This window comes from Schistocerca americana, chromosome X (genome assembly GCF_021461395.2).
Source record: "Schistocerca americana isolate TAMUIC-IGC-003095 chromosome X, iqSchAmer2.1, whole genome shotgun sequence".
Taxonomy (NCBI): domain Eukaryota; kingdom Metazoa; phylum Arthropoda; class Insecta; order Orthoptera; family Acrididae; genus Schistocerca; species Schistocerca americana.
The window spans coordinates 84,219,473-84,242,232 of record NC_060130.1 but is presented as its reverse complement, the minus strand read 5'-3'; the positions used below and the strand labels follow the sequence as shown (position 1 = coordinate 84,242,232).

General features: G+C 42.1%; 1 protein-coding gene across 1 annotated transcript in view; it reads left to right on the top strand.

Moving 5' to 3' along the window:
- LOC124555137 (xaa-Pro aminopeptidase 3-like) overlaps positions 1 to 22,760 on the top strand; it is a 187,731-nt gene that overhangs the window by 51,512 nt on the left and 113,459 nt on the right. The window contains exon 2 of the mRNA XM_047128948.1: positions 17,210 to 17,349. Within this exon, the coding sequence (XP_046984904.1) occupies positions 17,210 to 17,349 (140 nt within the window). The remainder of the gene's footprint in view (positions 1 to 17,209; positions 17,350 to 22,760) is intronic.

Below are 22,760 nucleotides of genomic sequence, written 5' to 3'. Positions count from 1 at the left end.
CTTGTTTACAAAAACGCATCAACTTTGTGTACCAAAGCCCTTCAGAAAACTTCAAAATCGATTTTCCCTGTAAACTCGTAAATATCATTGAGAACAACCTGTTTATTACCATTTTTAACGGTGTTCCATGCGCGACAACCAGAGCACAACTAACGTTTACAGAGATTGCGACTGCACACGATTTTTGAAATAAAACTATGTAGCTAAAGTGCGATTAAGAAAATCGTTGATGGCTGTTAATACTTTAGAATATCTTAAAGTTTCATTTACAGTAACGTAGTAACAAGATATCTAATACATAAGTAGGAGCTGCTGCCAAGAGCGTAACAACGCCAGTGTACGTGTGCTACGGCTGCTGACCAGTCATCGCATTTGTGTGTTTACACCAGATTTAACGTCCGGTCACACATTTTCGGGCTCTCGTTTTATAGTTCGACTCCTCTGGCTGGTTCCGTCCGCTCTCTCTCCCGGGAGTAACTGTGGAATCGCAGGACTGATGACCTCGCCGTTTAGTCCCATAACCCCCCGCTCAATTAATCAATCAGTCAACAGGTCTGGGCCGTGTCTGGACCGATAGTCTTACGAGTGACGCGCGTTCCTCTCGGAACAACACATAACCGAGGCTCGACCGCGTTTTTGTTGTTTCTTGTAGTGACTCGGTAATGGTGGTCTGTGTTCCCGATTCCCAAAGCTGTAAATGTGTCCGCTAATTTTCGTAGTAGGGAATTAGGACAGATAATACTTGCATTATGCGAAGAAGAAGAAAAAGAAGCAAGGCAAAAAGAAGAAGAAATATGTGTGTCCACAGTGACTGGGAAATAAGACCAGAACAGGGACAGTTTCGAACATTATTTCCTCACCTCATGGATGATGGGACAAAGTTTTATGAATATTTTAAGATGATGCGGCACACCTTCTGTCAACTTTCAAACAAAGTAGAACCAAATTTGAGAAAAAAACGACATTTTCTGGAGACTATCAGTTTTACCCAAAGAACGCCTGGCTGTTTTTTTAAGGCAGGTTAAAAAACTGTTAAACAGAAGGTAAACAAACGAAGACCTCACGACCTTCTTCTATTAGTCTGTCGACGTCCATTTTTGGAAACAAAACTGTCTTGCACAGCTTACAAAACGATTGTACCGTCGCGTCGTCCGTCACGTGAAAAATTGAACACAAGAAATGCCGCCCAGCACGCTCTCGGCTCACTGACGTTACTGGAACACGGTCCGGTCATGTCTGGGCCGCTACATATATTTTAATGGTCTATTTCGTCTTCCGGGTGACGGCCGATACTCGAATGTGCATATGGCAACTGGCCCTTATTCTTATGATGCACGAAGTATTGCAGCTTCTTGAAGTACCCCAAGTGCTACGCGTACTACAGGAAACATTTTTGCAAATCTTTCGACAGCCACATGCTTTCCGGATCAACACGTGTCATAAAGGGAGACAAGCTACTATACTTCTCACAGTTCCGTATCATATGTATCTGACATGAATGCGCAATAACTACATTAAGAAAGTGAGCCACACAGTGTACGAATTGCACTCTTCGTGTACTGTTGTGCATTTATTGTTTCACGCCTCGAAACCTGTCGCTCATCACTGCAGCACCATCAAAGCCTTGCTCAATCAGTTTTTCCAGATTCAAGTTATAACATAAGAGATGCATTATAATCGTTGTTACGAGTACTTGAGCTGAACCATTTCTACGTATATACATTCAAGAGAATACTCCCTGATAATCGATTTTCCACATGAGTAATCTACGTAAACATGCCGTTAGTTTTTCTTGCTGAGACACAGGTTATCTTCTGTTTGGTCAGCCAGTTCTGTAAAAAACCTGCCTCTTTGACACTTTTAAATCCAAAAAAATTACGTTTTTTTAATTTTATTTTTATTTTATTTTATTTTTTTTGCTACCGAAAATTAATTAGAACATTCCCCTTTAATGTAAACTTTGAATTATTGTTCTACTCGCCCTAGAAGTGGAGTTATTACCATTTTCTCCCACCCCTGCAGAGGAAATGGGCGGCCGCTGAATGCATCTAACACCCTCTCGTGACTTACTGGCGAACTGCTTGTGATTTTCTCGGCCTGTTACGCATACAGCGCCTTATGTTACGCATAAGGGTTGGCTACATTGTTTTCTGTGACAAATGAAGCGCTAAGAGCGCGGAACATCGTCTCTCTCTGCTGTTTACCGTTTCGGCTTCGAAGGCTCAAACAAACTTTGGGTTCAAGTAAGCTCAGTGATGGAAAGACAATAGGGGGTGAGGCAGGCGTACTGATGAGGTGAATGAACGTCTACAGAGATACTATGGGTATGCTGTAAGGCAAAATACTAGTAATGTTAGTGACACGCGAAAAGCAGTGTGGGCAATGTTCCTTCATACTGCCTCTTCCAATGAATACCCTCAACACAGCCTGTGCCCAAAAGATTCCTGGTGCAAATATAATGCAAAAAAGGACTATGATCACAAACATGGTTTGCCAGCAGCTGTGATAAATGCAATAAAACCAATTTTTCATGGCTCAGCACAGCCAGAATTGTTACACAAATGTCTACACGGAAAGACGCAGAATCCTAATGAGAGCGTAAACAATTTGATTTGGAAAGTGATTCCTAAAAGGGTGTTTGTAAGTATAAAAACACTGCACTTTGGCATTTATGATGCAATAGCAACCTACAACCAAGGGAACAGTGTGAAGTGTGAAGTTCTGAAGGCATTAGGATTTACAGCTGGGGTGAACACTGTACGAGCACTAAGAAATATTGACAGAGAAAGGATAAGAGGAGCAGAAAGAAGAGAAAGGCATATGAAGTATGATGGAACAACAGGCCATAAAAGAAGACAGAAGAGGAAGCTTTCGGAGGATGAAGAAGAAGACCCTGATAATCCATCCTATAGTGCAGGAATATGTTGAGAAACTTTGATAGCCATTTCCCGTAAATTAGAATTTTTCGAATATAAGGAACATTTTCTCAAAATCCACTCAAGCTAGAGAGATGAAATTTTTATACAGCACTCCTAGTGGTCAAACTTACATTGTAACACAGCCATTTGGCAATATGTTCAGTAGTTTCATTTCAGTTTAATTATAAAGCAATTATTTGTAAAAAAAATTTGGGTCATTAATAAAAAATTAATTGGAAGGAAACTAGAAAAGATACTCCAAAATCCTTCTGTCATAACTGCAATACTAAACCACTCTATATGTAAAAAAAAAAAATTCAAATTTTTCTATTTGGTAGTTTATTCATAAATGTTCCTCAAACTTAGTGATTTTAACATGGGCAGCATAGGCACCTCCGGCTCCCCTTAAATACTTGTGCACCAATAGCATTACCACATAGCTGAACAACTCCATTTTGAATTCCTGGAGAAGTGTACGTGGCTCTACTATGGATGTTTCGTGCAAGTAAGTGATCCTTAAGAGCCTCAACGCGCGATCGAGCCGAAAACGAAGTAGTGCTCTAAAATTATGATTATTATGTGCGTGGTCATTTATTGCACTTTGTTCAGTATCACGGAATCGTCTCAGGGCAAGTTTCTGTCTTCTACATAGAAGAACTGTTTCCACAATAGCTATTAATCTTTTTATGACCTCTTCAGAAATTTTACCATTTTCCACATTGATGGATTCCATAACATCAAGTGCTTTTCGTTCTGCGACCTTTACAAAATTTTCTGTCTATTCGCCAACGAATGTATGATAGTTATCTGCATGGTGAGCAAAGCTCTCTAAAGCTTTCTTCCAGTTTGTAAAGGGCTTACTGAGAAAGGTTACAAGTTGTTAATGACTACTACCGCCTTGCATTTTTCCAAAGAAGATACCTACTTTACAAAATGCTCCCTGCATGACGTTTGAATATACAAGCTATGAGTGAGTGGCTGGTAGTCCAAGGGTGTTAGAAAGAAAGTTTCTTGCCAGTGACTGGAAACTTGAAAGCATCCAGTGGGCTTGAGGCCCTTTTAATACTCTCAGCTTTCTCTCATCATTAGTTGGAGGATTACCGACGTATCTTCCAATATCGTAATCCATATATGAAACCGGAGACAAATCCACCACGGCTGTACAAGAAAAAATAAAAATAAATAAAATTAATGTTACAACAACACGCATCTGTTCTCGCTGGTATACAACTAGCTATAGGAATGATCGATAAATCACAACATGTTGCCTTATCACAGATGTTTTTCTGTCACTGTTATGTCTGTGACGCACTGCCTGAAATATCTGTGACTCTCACAGGTAGTCCGCATCTCGTGGTCGTGCGGTAGCGTTCTCGCTTCCCACGCCCGGGTTCCCTGGTTCGATTCCCGGCGGGGTCAGGGATTTTCTCTGCCTCGTGATGACTGTGTGTTGTGTGATGTCCTTAGGTTAGTTAGGTTTAAGTAGTCCTAAGTTCTAGGGGACTGATGACCATAGATGTTAAGTCCCATAGTGCTGAGAGCCATTTTTTTCACAGGTAGTACATACCTGTCACCGGGTGGCCTGCGTCAAAAATAATGCCGTCCGTGACGGACTGCAAATACGACAGTCATGCAGGTCCTCCAGTCACATCCAACATCCGTGCAATTTCTGTTTTATTCAGAATATCACCCAAAATAATCTACACGAAACTGACAATACAAATAGCTGTATAGTTCTTCACAAGGAAATAACGAGGCGATACTAGAATAAATATATTGTATGACTTGTTTATATAGGGTGAACATTAATAAAACCGACAAACTGCAGGGACGGATTCCTGACGGCAAATGGAGGAAAAAGGGTCATATGAACATGTGCCCGGAAACGCATCATTGGCACAGTAGATGGCGCTGAGCAAGGAAAGTTTCTCTGACTACGTGCCGTGTGTTTCTTGTGTGTTGCAGGCTGTGTGATCGACTCAGCGTACTGTAAGCAGCAGAATGGTCCGGTATTCGTGTCTGGAACAAGCCGAGATGGTTTTTGTGAACGGTCGAGAGGCAGCACGGCTGTACCAAACCAAGTACCATCACAGACACCGCACGTTCCACTGCTGATAAATCTTGCACTCGTTGCAGGTGATAGGGATAACGGTTGTCATACAGGATACACAGAATCGTACTTCGTCTTACACCATGTTGGCGGGCTACTTGCCTGGTGCTTGTACTAGAGCTTGTCTCAATATTCTAAAGAACCCGATCCTCCAAATCTGGTGTACGCACAGTCTTCCGCGTCGCTGTACGTTCGTCTATTTGCAAGGACTCGTGATCACACGAACCCCCAAAAAGGGTTTTAGATGTGTGATGTGGTTGGTGTCGGTGAGGGTACTTGTTTTGGTACAGCCGTGCTGCCTCGACTGTTTCCATATGCTTGGCCGTACACAAAAACCATCTCGGCCTGTTCCCGACATGAATATCAGTCCATTCTGCTATTTACAGCACGCTGCATCAGTCACACAGCCTGCAGCACACAAAGAACACACGGAACGTGGTCAGAGGAACTTTCATTCGTCGGCGCCATCTACTGTGGCAACACTGCATCTCCGGACACATGTTCATAGGGACTTTTTTTCTTCCATTTCCACTCGTGAATCGGTCCCTACAGTTTGTCGGTTTTATTAATGTTCACTCTCTATAATTTGTATTCACATTTCCATACAAGAATCTAAGTAATTTGTTTAGTTGAGTGTTATTGTCTATGGTTACCTGTTCAATACAGAGAAAGTCTGCTTTCTGTGTTATTCCTTTCTTATTTCAACATCTTATGTGAATGGGCAACATTAAGATTTTGGTGACAGTGGCTTTAAAAATTTTTAATTTGTGACCTTAATGCTGTGTGAATTCAATCGAAATCAAACTTCCGTGCCTTTTACATACAATATACTTTAATTTTCGCTAATTTGTCCTACAAAATCACTTTTTACAGGGAACTTGATAGGAGAACCGAAGCGAAGTCCATAAGAATTCTTTCTGTTTTGTTTAAGTTTAAACTGTGACAAATACTGTGGTATTGTCTACAAGCAGTACGGCCAACATATAATTATAGTCTGTCCAACTTTTCTTGAGGCCTGGGCACCGTAGCTCTGCTCAGGACTCGTCAACAGACTTCGGAAATTTTAGTAACGAGTGACACTTAGTGGTGCTGCAGTGAGCTGCTTATCGTTTGACATTGTGCTGCGGCTTGAATTTAAATGTATTTCAGATTTCATATCCATTAACATAAGTATGATATGTGACCATGAATGTCGTAACGTACTGTCTTGTTGTTGCCGTGCGTGGTTCCCGTCAGTGCGAGTAGTCAGAGCTTATCAGCAGCCGCAAATGCTGTCAGCACTCCCACCGCAACATTTCGCATCCCAGGGCTCCAAAGGTATATACCGTTTCCTCTCCCTGTGCTGCGATGCTCATGCCTCGAGAAACGTTGGATTGATTATAACCTAACTTGCTTGCAAGTTTGTCACACATTCTTCTCAGCCAATAGACAATCAGTATTTTGGTGCAGCGTCCCGTGGCGCAGATAACACGAAGCTGCTACTACACAACCACTCTTCAATATTACTCTTTATAAAATCGGTGTCACATTGTACAGTCTCAGTGACAGTTATAGTTTTAGATAAATACGAAAGAAAACTTCGAAACAAACTCACGATTTCTGTTATAAATTTATACTGGGTTGAGAAAATGTTATTTTAGAAAATTACAAAAACTTTTTTTGTGTGTATGATAGATTCTGTAATTTGAGATTTACACTACCAATGCATGTGCCTCTGATCTATTAAAATTTATGAATATTGGACAAATACGTTTCAAGAGTTTTAAAGTCAGCAGTTGCTAGTGAAGACGCCCAAAACTTGGACAATTCTTACGATAATTGTTGTTGTGGTCTTCAGTCCTGAGACTGGTTTGATGCAACTCTCCATGCTACTCTAACCTGTGCAAGCTCCTTCATCTCCCAGTACCTACTGCAACCTACATCCTTCTGAATCTGCTTAGTGTATTCATCTCTTGGTCTCCCTCTACGATTTTTACCCTCCACACTGCCCTCCAATGCTAAATTTGTGATACCTTGATGCCTCAGGACATGTCCTACCAACCGATCCCTTCTTCTAGTCAAGTTGTGCCACAAACTTCTCTTCTCCCCAATCCTATTCAATACCTCCTCATTAGTTACATGATCTACCCACCTAATCTTCAACATTCTTCTGTAGCACCACATTTCGAAAGCTTCTATTCTCTTCTTGTCCAAACTATTTATTGTCCATGTTTCACTTCCATACATGGCTACACTCCATACAAATACTTTACGATAATTATAAATAAAAAATAGCTATTGAACATTAAAACCAAAGTGTCTCATATAGCCTAACGCAAGGAATCAACAGGAATAAATATCGGCTCGCTACTTCGCTTGTAATTAAAGCCACGAGTGTCCGTATCCGGGACTGATGACCTCAGATGTTAAGTCCCATTGTGCTTAGAGCCATTTGAATAATTTGAGTGTCCGTATCTGTAGTACAAAAATCCGACACTAGGCGGCAGACTGCAACCAAACTGCTAACTCAAAACAAACGACACTATAACGATTCTGCCCAGTATTAAAAAAAATTATTCATTGCAACTGGCAAAATTTGTAAACTACAGATTAAATGAAAAGTTATTGGGGAAAGAAGCTTTTTTTTAACCGCTCCCGCTATATGCAGAGCTATGCAATTGTCTTTTGAAACAAGTTTATGAGGGATGGTCTGTTGTTTGGAAACGAAAACCTAAAAGCTATTTCTGACTTGTCCGTTTGATAGTTTCTTCAAACGAGACTGTTATCAATTAACACACACAGGCAGAACTAAACACGCGACGCCAAAAACTTTCACTGTTGGTTGTTGACTGCCCAAAGCGAAGTGACACATCAGAGTAGCTCGGTTCCGTTGAACGCATAGTGACGGTGGGGGAAGACACCTCGCTTTTGGGCACAGCTGTCGTTTGTGGAATCAAACTCCCACGATTTGTCGCAATGTCAACCAAACGCGGTGCGTGACTACTATTTTGTGGCAAAAAAATGGTTCAAATGGCTCTGAGCACTATGGGATTTAACATCTGTGGTCATCAGTCCCCTAGAACTTAGAACTACTTAAACCTAACTAACCTAAGGACATCACACACATCCATGCCCGAGGCAGAATTCGAACCTGCGACCGTAGCAGTCGCGCGGCTCCGGACCGAGCGCCTAGAACCGCATGGCCACCGCGGCCGGCATTTTGCGGCACTGGGTTTCAAAAATCGAGTATTCGACTAATATTCACCTTTTTCTCTATAAGGCGAGGAGGGGGACCGGACTATCAACACCCCCTCCTCCCCCTCTCCCATCCCCACTTACGTACGTTCGTCCGATACATGTTACTATTGGCTGGATGTATATTCCATTTACAGCTTTCAGCACAGTCGCTTTCATACCACGGAATGTAGTCTTCTTTAGCTGACGACGATAAACGTTAGCCATTACAGAAAAGGTACACCACCAGTCGATCAGTGTCCCGAAGTGTTTTTCGTCGGAGAGGACGTCAGTGAGATTTTCTGACACCTCGGTGATTGTCGTTCGTGGAAGATTTTCATCTGTGGCGGCCTCACCTCTGTAGATGGTCGACTCTCTTAGTTTTTCTGAATTTGGGAGGTAGGCGAGTGGCCGGTGACTGTACGGTGACGAGGATAGGCTAAGTCTTACTGGGGAGTTGGGAAGCGGCCTCGTCCAGGGTAGAACGATGGACTTCGTCCGACAGGTAAACTGTAATCATCTTCAGTTTACTGCCGTTAATAGAGCTACTGCTACGGTCGATGTCTGGTGGTGTAGTAGTTGTCGAAAAGTCGCCTTCTTTCTCTGCAGTAACATATAACGTGTCCAGGGCATTCACAGTGAAAACACAGCAGTGTGTTGTTCTCTGCCCTCCAAATGTCTGTTCTTCTACAGGGTGCTTTTCTTACTGGAGGGGTCGGTTGTAGCTCCATCGGTCGGGTTCTAGGTTGTCGTTTGACTGCTGAGCCATAAGTCCATGCAGGGTGAGCCCATTCTTCGTGATGCGCTCAACTGTTTAAAGATCTAAGCACCTCTTCTTCAACATTCTCTATTGCTCTCGTGATCACTCGGTCGGACAGTTCTGGTTGCCATAAAATGATGTCACTCTTCTATTACTACCTGGTTTATGAGAGGCGAGGTTGTAGTGGTGTTCCACAATTGCTGCAGGGACCACATTCAGGCGTCGGTCATACTTCTGTTGTCAGACCCTTTTTTTTTTTTTTTTTTGTTGCAGTGCCTCGTTACGCTGGCACCACTTGATAAATTTCTCGGTTTTTGTGACGTCCTTTAGCATGAGAGCACGGTACATGTCTTCTGTGACCCATTGCATCAAGTGTGAGATTTTGTCAGCTTCTGTCATAGTCGGATTTACAGTGTGGCATTGAGCCGAAACATTCTGTTCTCTGTCGTTTCCTCACGATGTTGGGCCCTGTGCTTCAGTTTTCTTCCGCTAAGCGGACTTGCTGCTGACTGCCGCAAAACATTTTCTTCAGTTCGGCCAGGAATTTAATCCAGCAGCTGAACTTCTACATCTGTGTCTTACTCCGCAAGCTACCTAACGGTGCAAGGCGGAGGGTACTTCAGGTATCCCCTTCCCTGTTCCACTCGCTAATGGCACTGGGGATGAATGGTTGTCGGTAAGCCTCTGTGTTGGCTGTAATTTCTCGATTTTTGCGAGATATATGTGGGAGGAAGTAAAATGTTGTCCGACTCTTTCTGGAACCTGCTGTCTCGAAATACCAATAGTAAACCTGACCGTGATGCGCAACGCCTCTGTTGTAGCATCTGCCACTGGAGTTTGTTGAGCATCTGTGCAACGCTCTTGCGCTGGCTAAACGATCTTGTGACGAAACGTGCCCCTCTTCGTTGTATCTTCTTTACCTTTTCTATCAGTCCTACTTGGCAAACGGCCCAGAGTAATGAACAGTACTCACGAATCGGCCGAACAAGCGCCTTGTCGTGGATGATTTACATTTCCATAAGATTCTTCCAATGAATCTGCCTGTCGCCTGATTTTCCTGCTATTTGTTTTAGGTGGTCATTCCGCTTAAAGTCGCTATGGATAGTTACTCCTCGATATTTTACAGTAGATACTGTTTCCAACAATTTGTCATCAATAGAGTAGTTATACAGTAGTGGATTTATTTCTCTATGTATCCGCTATACTCATATGTTATATTTATTTACGTTCAGGGTCAACTAATAGAGACTGCTCCATTCAGCAACCTTCTGTAGGTCACGTTGCAAATCGATACTGTCTTCTGTCGTTGCTACTTTCTTATAGACAACCGCATCATCTGCGAACAGTCTCAAAGAGTTTCTGATGCTTTCTACTATATCATTTGTATACGTTTTAAACGGTAATGGTCCTATCACACTCGCTTGGGGTACGCCGGAAATTGCCTTTAAATCTGTCGGTTTTGTTCCGTTGAAAGCGACATGTTGAGGTCTTTCTGTAGGGAAATCTTGTTATCCAGTCGCAGATCTCTTACGATACTCAGTAATCTCGTTTTTCTCCCACTAAACGGCAGTGTGGGACGGTGTCAAACGCCTTCCTAAAGTCAAGGAACACGGCATCAGCCTAAGCGCCCTTCCCTACAGCGCCATGGATCTCGTGGTGGAATACAGCGAGCTGAGTTTCGCGATCTGTTTGCAGTACATGTTGATTTTATAGAGGAGATTATACTTCTCGAAAAGCGTCAAATACGTGAACACAAAGCATGCTCCATAATTCTACTACAGATTGTTGACATCAACACTATAGGCCGACAATTATGTGCATCTGTCCTACGATTCTTCTTGAAATCTGGAATGACATGCGCTTTTTTCTATTCGCTAGGGATCCTTCGTTGCTCCAGTGATCTACAATAAACTGCTGCTAGAAGGGAAATAAGTTCTTTCACATAATCTTTGTACAGTCTTATAGGTATGTCATCTGGTCTTGATGCCTTTCCACTACTAAGCAATTGTAGTTGCTTTTCTATTCCGCGATCAGTTACCTCAATATCTGCCATTTCTACTTTCTTACGATGATTGAAAGGAGGGATCGTGTTACAAGTTCCGCGTTGAAACAGTTTCGGAAGACCGAATTCAGTATTTCAGCCCTCTCTGTTATCTTCGTTCCGTTGCCAGAATGGTCTCACTGACTGAACGAATAGAGGATTTAGAACCGCTTACTGATTTTACGTACTAAAATCTCTTAGGGTTTTATTCACATTGGTTGTCAAAATTTTACTTTCAAAGTCACTGAACGCTTGTCTCATTGCTTTCCTTACACCCATTTTCGCTTCGTTAGTTAGGTATGCTCTGACTTCGCTTGAATTTGTGATGCTCTCTTTGTTTACGCAGTAGTTCTCTAACACTGCTATTAAACCACGGCGAGTCTTTCCCATCCCTTGAAGACCTTGCTGGGAACATACTTGTCTAAAGCATATTGAATGATGCTTCTGAATTTTTCCCGTTTGTGCTCCACATCTTCGTCCTCAGCACTGAATAGTTGATGTTGACTACTTACATACTCTGCAGTTTGTCTCCTATCACTGTTGCTAAGCAAAAATATTTTCCTACCTTTCTTAACAATTCGTGTAAAACCCGTGGTTATAGATGCGATCACAGCCATATGATCACTGCTACGCTCCTCTACGTTAACTGATTCAATAAGTTCAGGTCTGTTTGTTGCTAGGAAGTCTAAGACGTTACCTTCACTAGTTGGTTCTCTGATTTTCTGCTCGAACTAATTTTCGGACATGACATTCAAAATAACCACACACGAATCCCTTAGCACCAGTGTTGATAGCAAATAATCTGAACTTAGGATTTCGTTGCTGTTCACTTTTGGTTTCAACCAACTTTCTGTTCTAATACTATCCGAGCATTATAACCTTCATTTAGCGATACTAATTCTGGAACCTTTCCTTGCACGTTCCTACAGTTTACTTGTATTAACCTTTTCTGTAACCGGTCTGCGAGGACGAGCACAAACCAGATGACCGCAATCAACCCTCGGTACGATGCTACAAATAGTCAGCTTTGGCTGCACCCCGTGTGCGATGCTAGTTGTTTTTTCACCAAATCAGCCATCCGCCGACAGGAACCGAGAACCGAGGATGGCCTCAGAACCCAGGCGCTAGGCGTCATTAGTGTCAACTTGTGTCCCTTTTCCTCCCTGAGGGGCTTCATTACCTGCATAAGTTGGAGTTTCCAATGACTAGGATACCCGCCCTCTGCACTTATCCGGACTGGGCAGGAAAATCGGCCGCTGGTACATCGGGAGACACGTCCCGTTGTGGCTCAGAAGTATTATCGACACAGGTTAGCACCTCGTACCTGTTGTTAAGGTATACGGAGGCAGCCGTGAGGCGCATTCCCCTTTCGCCTTTTGCCCAATGACACGCGCACGAACACACCACTGTGCGCCACTCACTCACTCTCAAGTTAAGATATTGTGTATCAGAAGACGCAGGGAAAACGTACCAACCAGGGCGTTCCATTGGCACTGAGGGTGTCGCAGGTCTCGCAACCGGCGCCCTCATGTCACCACAGCCAGAAGCCTAAGTGAAGCGCTCAACCTGGTATATAAACACTAACTGAACGCAGTTGCACAGCAAAAAATGGCTCTGAGCACTATGGGACTTAACAGCTGTGGTCATCAGTCCCCTAGAACTTAGAACTACTTAAACCTAACTAACCTAAGGACATCACACACATCCATGCCCGAGGCAGGATTCGAACCTGCGACCGTAGCAATCGCGCGGTTCCGGACTGAAGCGCCTAGAACCGCTCGGCCACCGTGGCCGGCCCACCTCAAGAGTTAGAAGTTGGGTGAAATGGGGTGGTGATCAGATTCTGGATACCATTGTGAATGCAAAAGTTTTCAAACTCCCAAGACACAAATTGGCAATCATTATCAGACACAAAGGTCGTGGGTTATCCCTCAGAGGCAAAACTGACCAGCAATCATTGACAGTGGCAGTCAATGGTGTGGAGGACAGATTGGCGGCGTACAGGAAATTTGATAAGGCATCAGCCACCGACAACTACGTGCTGCCCAAAAATGGGCCAGTGAAATCAACATACACTCTGTCCTGTGGGTGCTCTGGGACTGGCCATGGCCATGGGGAAAACTGGCACAGAGCCTTCAAGCATGCACTAGATGTCTGACATTGTGATCGATTGCTGGCCAGTAGATGTGACGCACCAGTACCTTCGTAGGAGTCGTATCCCAGTGCAACACATGCAACAACTGGAGTATGTGAGGAGACAGTGCTGGGGGACCAACACATAACAGTTTTGCTCCTCTGTGGCATACAAGACCCCCGGACAACATTGAGTTGATCACAGTGAAGAAAAAAATATATGCCATGCAAGATACACACACAAATAGACAAACTCGGGCAAACCCACGTAGACAGCCAAAACGAAATCCCAGAAAAGTGGTTAGGCGGCCATGTCAGTCACGACCTTTTGCAGTGTCAATGGAAAATCCAACAAGGTCTGCTGCACGGTATTGTCCAATGCGACCACGAAAGCCTCCTGCTGGTCAAACCCTGGATTGGATCCTACCAGCAGCTGTGATAGCGCATCAGCATTTGCCTGCGGGGCGGTGGAGCAGTAGTGAATGTCATATCAATAATTACTGAGAAAGAGAGCCAACATCTGCAGTTGGTGGACAGTTGTATCTGGCAGCTTGGAAAGAGGGCCAAATAAGGAAACCTGCAACTTGTGGTTGCTGATGTGTGTGGAGGGGGTGATGTGGAGAAAATGTGAAATTCTTTAAGTCTGAAAACAATAGCCAGCACCTCCTCCACCTGTGAATAGCTGTGCTGTGATGCAGAAAATGTCTCTGATGTGTAAGTGATGGGCTGCTCTGTGTCATCTGTGTTCTGATGGGACAGAACGGTACCATACTGGTAGGTGTCACAGGCCAGAGTTAAAGGTTTACCTGACATAAAAGAAGCCAAAAAGGGAGCAGAGCACAAACACTACTTGAGAGACTGAAAAGCTTGTTGACAAACTGCAGACTAGACAAACTTAATGCCCTTGTCTTGGATTCTGGCAGGGTGACGATGTCTTTGGTATGATTGTCTGTAAGGACAGGGCCATCTTTGCTAAGCACACTTCCCAGGAGTGCACCTCTGGGGAGAGAAAACTCTGCTCTTCCAGCTTGCGTCCAAGGCCATTCTCCAGAAGGTGTTGGGAAACCTTTGTACATTTTGTAAATGCTTCTCTCATAAAGAGCACTTAACCCAGATGTCAAGTTATTTTACTCAACAGAGGAAGTCCTGAATCTCCATATACTGCTGATAAATTCGTGGCCCAGATGAGATTCCAAATGGCAAGAGATTAAATGGGGTACACTCAAAATGACACATGAGAGACACTGCAAATAGGTGATCCAGACAGCATATGACTGCCTGGGTTTGTTGTGGTGCTGGTTAAACATCAACCGTGCTGCCACCGCTTTGGTTTGATGTCTGTAATACTGCATAAGCAACCGACAAAGTTTGTCAAGGGGAGTATCTTGTTCTCAGTGGAGGACTTAAAATTTTGAGCAACTCCACATAACCCGGCACTGCTATACAATAACAACGTGGCTTTATCCACTTTATCAACAATATACCTTACCTGGCAGTGCAGCAGGAACTGGCACAGTTAATTTTCTCATCTTTCTCCATAGACACACTGAAACCAGGGTTGGGCAGAAAACCACACAGTGGGCACCTGACCTGCCAGTAGTGTAGCATGGGCATGAAGCAATTCCACGTTCTGGTTTAGCAGTGCCTGCATCTGCGCATGATGCTGCTGCTCCTTCTATAGGCCCAACTGTTCCTGCCAGCATTGCAGAAATGCAGGTTCATGGTGACCCAGAATTAACCCTATGGAAAGGAAGGAAGGAAAATAGTGTCACATGTGTAACAAGATCCTCCGTTACCACTGTAATATCTGCGCAGGTGTGACAGTACCACTAAACAACACTGTCAGTACAAGGCACTGTACGGGCTGACAGTGCCTTGACAACAAACTGGGGAACAGAACCTTGCAAGAAGAAATGAAAAGTCACCATGTGAAGCAATGTATGGGAAATCAGAAAGTTCTAAGCCACATAGAGACCTGCTCGGGGATGAACACAACAACAGCAGGCATGGGTGGCTGAGTAATGAGCACACGGCTTGAGGCGCAAGGTAAGGTTCGTAGTGGTAGAACTGAGAATTATAGCTGCCCCATCTGGCTTGTTGTTGACTATAGATACACATTTCTGTCAGAGTGGGTCTGCTCATAAAAATGCGTCACACGCGGCCCCCCTCCTTCCGTAGCAGTTGTCTGCACTAGTCCACTGCCCTACTCACACCAGAACATCTGCCTCCATCGTGATGTTGGTTATTGGGGATACTGAACTCTGGACTTGGTTAAACCAGCAGCAGCTGTAATATACACTCTGTGATGAAGCAGATTAATAAGTTTATGACTTTTGTGGATCAGAGCCCACACTAAACTTTTAACTGTTATTACAACTATTTGGGTAAGTTAGCAAATCATGGCAGAAGACAAGGCACAACACCTCCAATAGGGTCATGTATATTAATTCAATGTGCTGTTCAAATGAATCTTTCGATCATGATAACTTAACTTCACTTTCTTTGTAGTGACTGAACCTCTCTCATAACTTATTTTCCTGGTGTATATAGGGTGTTCTAAGAGGAGTGGTTGACTTCAGAGATATAACAGGAATTATTATTCGATGCAAAAAAAGTCTAGTAAACATTGTTATGGCTGTGCCCTCCTGTAATGTTTTGTGGATCCTGGCTGGTTGAGGAGAGTGTGGTATGATAGGTGGGTGGCGGGTTTCCTCTCACTACAACGCAAAATGCGTACATGGTTAAAATACACTTTATTACAGGAACCAATTGAGTACTTAACTTCAGTTCTGTCCAATTTGAAGTTCTGTGCTTAACGGTGATCAGTTATATGTACTAATTCTTGAATCTTGTCTGTGTCCATATCACAACGATATAAAATGACTAATGTTCCCTCACAATTAGCTAAGGTGCAAGGCGACGACTATCACTGTGGAAGACTAGAGCACAGTACATATTGAGGTGCTGTGCAAACTGAGTCCCGATGCGATGTATTGAGGTACAGAGATTGAGATTGACACAGCTTGGTCTGCAGCAGTGGCCTATATGCACGCTGCCCAGGGGGCATTATCGGTGTGTAGCCTGGGGGTGTGTCTTGGTCCTCTCTTGTCATAGGCACATAGGCATGCTTAGTTCAGTGCCTGCTATACAATGTTTCCTAGTACTGACTGGTGTGCTGGCAAAGGCGTATGCCAACATAAATGTGGGCTCTAAAATGCATACCTTAGCTCACAGCTCTTAAGGTACACATTTTAGAGCCCATGCTTACTAGACTTTTTGCTTCAGGTGGTTGTTCCTGTCATATTCCTGAATAATGACCATTTTTCCAGGGACACCCTGTGTTTTATTCCAGCTGCAAGCCTAAGCTATTTTTCTTAGATCTCATTCTTAGAGTTTTATTGTTAGTTTGATGTCACACCTTTTCAATTTACAAGAACACTATTAGTTCACTGTTCTAGGTTATGTTTCATAAATAAACATTTAATATAAATTTGTATCAAGTGTAATTGAAGTATACCTTCAGTTTCAAAGCCCTAAACTTAGTGTTATGGATAATATGTCAGGGGGATACTTCATTTATTGAAAGGAATATTCTCTTGAATTTTATAGTTTAATTGTGTATTTTTTTCTATTAGATTCCTGAATGAATGCATGGATATTGCTGCATCTATAAGAGTGAGGCTGCTGCCATGGCTTCATGCTCTCTTTATCCCTCAAACCTCTTTGCCTAGGTGTGATGAATATATGATTAGGTCAGAGACATCTCCTCAAAACCTGTGTAATAACTTAAATCCAATGAATTAGTTAGCCTGGTTTTTGATAGTGCTGTTGAATAAGATCTGAAAAAATGTTTCACTTCTGTTGTGTACCGAAAGATGTAATAACTTCTCTGAGCAGTGTAAATACATCTTTTTTGAGAACACATCTAACTGAAGGTTGTAGAATACTGAGAGTATGACTGTTAATTTTTAACTGCTAATTGTAATGCCAATTTTTTATGGGAAGATTTATTTTGAATTCTAATTCTGTTGCAGGAAATGAGATACAAAGAATTTTTTATGGCTCCTATTCAAGATATGCAGTTGAAAAAGGATCTGATATGACAGAGAAAACATGTGGTGTGATTGGTCAGCCAACTCATGTGACACATCCACATCTGCTAAAAAAAGGAGAGGTAAGCACAGATGTTTGCCTCAAATTCCAGTACTTGTACAAGCAAACCCACTGGACAAAATATTAGGCACCCCCTTAAAAGATCACACTGGTTGGTTTGGAATGCTGTAGATGGTGTACTACTGGTACCAGATGGTCATGTGACCCTCTGCCTTTCACATAAGTCATGGCAGTGAAGCGGTGTGTTATTACCAGTCGGTTGTATGAAAGTAGTGCTGTAAGATGGATTCCCATGGGGATGTGACAGAATGGCAAAAAGGAGTTCTCATATTTGGACATGCCCATGACCACGCATGAGTGAAGTTGCCCAATTTGTTGATATATTAGTGAGAACTGTCCAACACCTGCAAGTAATGTGAACCACTAACAGCCATGCAACGTGACATAAGAACTGTGATCATAAATAGATCCTAACTGGCAGGGAGCAAAGATGACTGTTACATCTTGCCACTGATAGTTGGTTTCAAACCTGTCAGGAATTGCTGCTGTCATTGCAGAACCATTTCAACTATTTTCTGAATAAATGTCACAAAGGGTGCATGTGATAGATAATGGAAGTTGGTTGCCTTGCAAAAGGCCATAGCTCACATCCGTACATAGAGCTACATGACTTCAGTTTGCTGAACAACTCAGAAACTGCTCAGTATCAGACTGGGGGCATGTAGTGTGTGGTCCAATGAGTCACAGTTCTTCCTTTTTTCAAACAGTGCGAGGTGTCTAGTACACCGAGCACTGACTAGAGTGTTTAACCTACAGTGTGTGGGGTTGTAGTTAACCTGTAATACTTTTTGTAATGTTCTGTGGTGTTTTTTGTTTCATGACTAGGGCCCAATAATTAAGATCACCATGAACATGACTAATATATTTATTCTAACTTTCTCATTGACCAGTTGTTGCTGTGTCATCTACATCTTCCTGAAGAGTATGCTGTGTACACTCAAGCACCCTGTTTTACCTCGAATGTCTGCTTAATCTCCCAATCTTATTACCATCAAAAATCTGTGGCACTATTTGAAACAGCAGAAGGTGACACACAGTAATCAACATCCTCATAATTTGTTTGCGCTTTGGGGTGTAATCACGAGTGAGTGGCCTTATCTGTATATGACATACCTGAAGAAACTTGTGGACTCTTTTTCTTTGCTGAAGCTATATCTACATCTCCATCTACATACATACTCTGAAAGTCAGCGTATGGTGCATGGTGGAGGGTACCCCGTATCACTATTAGTCATTTCCTCTTCTGTTCCACTCACAAATAAAGTGAGAGAAAAACAACTGTCTGTATGCCTCCCTATGAGGACTAATCTCTCTAACCTTATCTTCACCTTACATGACATGTTGGTGACAGTAGAACCATTCTACAGTCAGCCTCAAATGCCAGTTCTCTAAATTTTCTTGAAAGTGGTCCTCAAAAAGAACATAGCTTTGCCTCCAGTGATTCCCATTTGAGTTCCTGAACCATCTCTCTAATACTTGCATGTTGTTTGAACCTACTGGTAACTAGCAGCCTGCCTCTGAATTGCTTCAGTGTCTTCCTTTAATCTGATCTGGTGCGGATCCCAAACACTCGAACAGTACTCAACAATGGATCACACTAGTGTTGTGTATGTGATCACATTTACAGATGAACCACACTTTCTTAAAAATTTTCCAATAAATCAAGGTCAGCCATTTGCCTTCCCTACTACAATCCTTACCTACTCGTTCCATTTCATATTGGTTTGCAACATTACACTTAGATATTTAATCGATGTGATTGTTTCAAGTAGCACACTACTACTGGTATACTTGAACATTGTGGGTTTGTTTTTCCTACTCATCTGTATTACCTTGCATTTTTTTGCATTTAGAACTGCTGCCATTCGTCACACCAACGAGAAATTTTGTGTAAGTCATCTTGTATCCTCCTGCAGTCACCCAATAATGACGCCTTCCCATACACCATAGCACTATCAGCAAACAACCACAGATTGCTGCCCACCCTATCATTTGTGGATATAAAGAAAAACAGTGGTCCTATCACACTCCCCTGGGACACTTCTGATGATACACTTGTCTCTGATAATGAACACTCACTGTCGAGGACAACATATTGGGTTCTGTTCAATGCTATAGGTGGTGATAATTCTTTGTCTGATATGCTTATTTCAGAAGCTACCATAAGTCATGTTGCAAACTCTGATATAGTTTGAACAGTAATTGGATGTTTTATGAAAGATATGAGTTACTTAGCATTCTACACGAGTCACATTTGCCCCCCCCCCCCTTTTTTTAAAAAGAATATGGTATTATTTATTAGGTCTGTGAAGTACATTGTAGTCCACGGGATATCCCAGTTTTAATCTGATGTAATCCTCTGCCAACATTATGACAATGACTGTTATTATTGGTAGGTCTGAAATTTAGTATGGCTCTTATGAATTGTTGAATGGAGGCAGTGTCACCTGCTACACATTCTCGAAGAATGTAATTTATATTATCTCAGAAATACAAAGTTGCATGATCTAGCTGATATTAAAAAAAAAGTAATGACTTGAATGAAATATTTTATGCATCACCAGCTTTGGACATATTTCCAGAGAGGAAAGATATACCTGAATTAAGTAGTGTTATAAGAAATGTGACTGGAGATATTAACAACTTATGTTTTTAATGTTTTGGTTTTTCAAAATTTATGTCTCATCATGATTGTGATAATATACTTAATGAATCACAGGTTGAAATTTTGAAGGATTTCTTGACTTAATAATCCATTTACAAATGCAGTCTACAAGTGGTACAAGAATTAGAAGTGTAAATTGTAATGTAATAGCAAGTAATACTTTTTTGTGAATTGTGCAGTTGCTTTGATTATGTGAAACAATATGTTTTCTTAAGAAATTTGAGGTTCTAGGCTCGGGTTGTGTGGCAGGCATCTCATTTGAATCTTGTTTAACATTAAGAGCATGGATAGAAAGAGAGAAACTTTACTATTAAGGTAGGTCATATTCTGCAGTGGAATATAAAAGGGTGCATGACACATTTGAAGGAAGTGAAACGTCTAGCAAAGGGAAGTCCTTGTGTTTATATTCTGAAGAGATACATTCCAGATTTATGACCCCTATATGCCAAGGATTTATAGCCTTCACAAAAATGCAATAAGGAGAAAGATAATTGGTTAGTTGCTGTCTTTATTAATGACATATACCACAGTAAAACTCTTTCCCTTGCAGCCAATATCCAAGCACTTGACTGTTGCTGTACATATGATGTGCAGGGTAACCTAGTATGTCCATTCATCCCATTTTTTCCAGAACAGTCTGTTTTTTTCCCAAAATATCCTACTGTCCTGAAAGGTTTTTTGGGGATGCTCAGATATCTCACTTTTTGTTTATTCCACGTGGATAAAGTACTTGCACTACCAGATGTTTGAAATTTTTGGAAATTTGTGTTAAGGTCTTATGGAACCAAATTGCTGAGGCCATCGGTCCATCCAGATGTTTGATTTCCAATTTACTGTGGATTGCGCAAGTAAATATGCTAGGAAATGCCACTTGTACAACTTGCTCTATAATCTTTGTTTATTTATGTTAATGTTTTGCACTGTTGGTAGTACTGATTCATGTTCACTCTTTCATCCTGCCAAAATGAAAGCGTAATTTTAACAGCAGTATAAAAAGTGAGTTGAGTTTTCTTACTGTCAGGACAGAAACTGCAGAAAGTATGTTGTGCAAATCAAACATCCCTACTGCATGTATGATGGAAGATTTGGCATTGTGAATCATGTTAAGATGAAGAAACATCGCTTGAGTGTTCAAACAGAAATCGACATCTTGATAAAGTACATAAAAGTGAGAAGTATGGTGACAATGCAGCAGAATAATTGTAAAACATCATTTGGTATCATCTCAGTGTATGACGCAAAGGTGAACTTGTATGTTCATTAAATTTTGTCAATACATTTGTCCCCATTTTTCTCCTTAATTATCCTAGGTTTTTTTCAAAACTTTAAGAAAGTCCCATTTTCTTAATAAAAATGAAACTGGACACCCTAGGGTAACCAGTTACCAGCAGTGATGCTGGCACCAAGCTAATTGCATAGTTCTCCTGAGCATTTCTCCTTGCATATGTTATAATACATGGAACATGTTACATAGATGTTCTACAACTTGCCTCTGGGCTGATGCTACAGAGAACCCCACTGCTGCAGATTCTCTCTTATTAATGATTCTCTTCTCTCATGACAGACACCAAGTGGGAAATGATGATTGGTACATATGTCAGTGGCCTGTTGGTATTTGGATACAGATAGAATACCACATGAAAAAATAAATGCATAAATGGGTTATCAGCAAAGTGAACTGGATAAATGTACAGCAAACTGACTGTGCTTCGACACAAACCTAGTGTCTAAGAATTGATCATGTTACTATGATCCACTAGTGGTTCCATTTTACACTTCTCAGGGAAATATTAGAGGCAGCCTTCTCGATGGTGTAGTGAAGAGGACTACCCTGTATTCAGTCAGCTGATTGGTGCATTTGTTCCTTTAGGTTAAGGTACCATAATGCTCCATAGTGTGTGGCAACTGTGTTGCACTTGGAAATTCAGACACTGACTGACTTCAGAGAACTGCATAGCCTTTTGAATACTGAGTAAAAGATATCGTATTTGGGAAACCATCAACAAGATTTCAGGGACAGGTGGGAGGTGCTGCTTAAACTGCTGACTTTAGACTAGCCCAGGAGATATTGCCCAGACAATAGTGGCACACTGGCAGCCAGATGAAGTTGACTTCTGTCTATTCTCCATGCAGGAGTTCTATTTTACAATTTCTGGAGCCTTGTCACTACACCAGATAATTATAAAATTCATTATGCAGTGTAGATTTTCATAAAAAGCTATATTAATTGAAAGAATATAGGAAATACATTAATTTGCAGGCAGGCACAATTAAAAGACACTAAATATTTTGGCCACAGCCTTCGTCACTAAAAGAGAGACACACACCATTCATACACACAAGTAAGCACACATCATGCACACGTGACCACAAACTCCAGCATCTCAGGCTGGAATGCAACTATTATGTGGGATGCAAGCAGTAATCTGGAGGGGACAGGATGGGAAGGAATAGTTGTGTGTGGGTGGGGAGTGAGACGAAACACTGTCTGGTGGAATGTGCATGGCCTAGAATGACAACAGGCGCAGCGTCAGGAGGTTGTGGGGCAGGGAGGTGGGGAAAAAAGGAGCAAAGAAGGAGAGGGATGGGGAAAAAAGGTGGATGTGTTGGCAGAGGGTGTCAAATAAACAGGTTGGGAGATAAGAATGGGGAGGAGATCAAAGGACAAACAGAGTGGAAACTGTTGGGTGGAGGGTTTGGGGACATATGTTACCATAGGTTGAGGCCGGAATAATTATGGGAGCGAA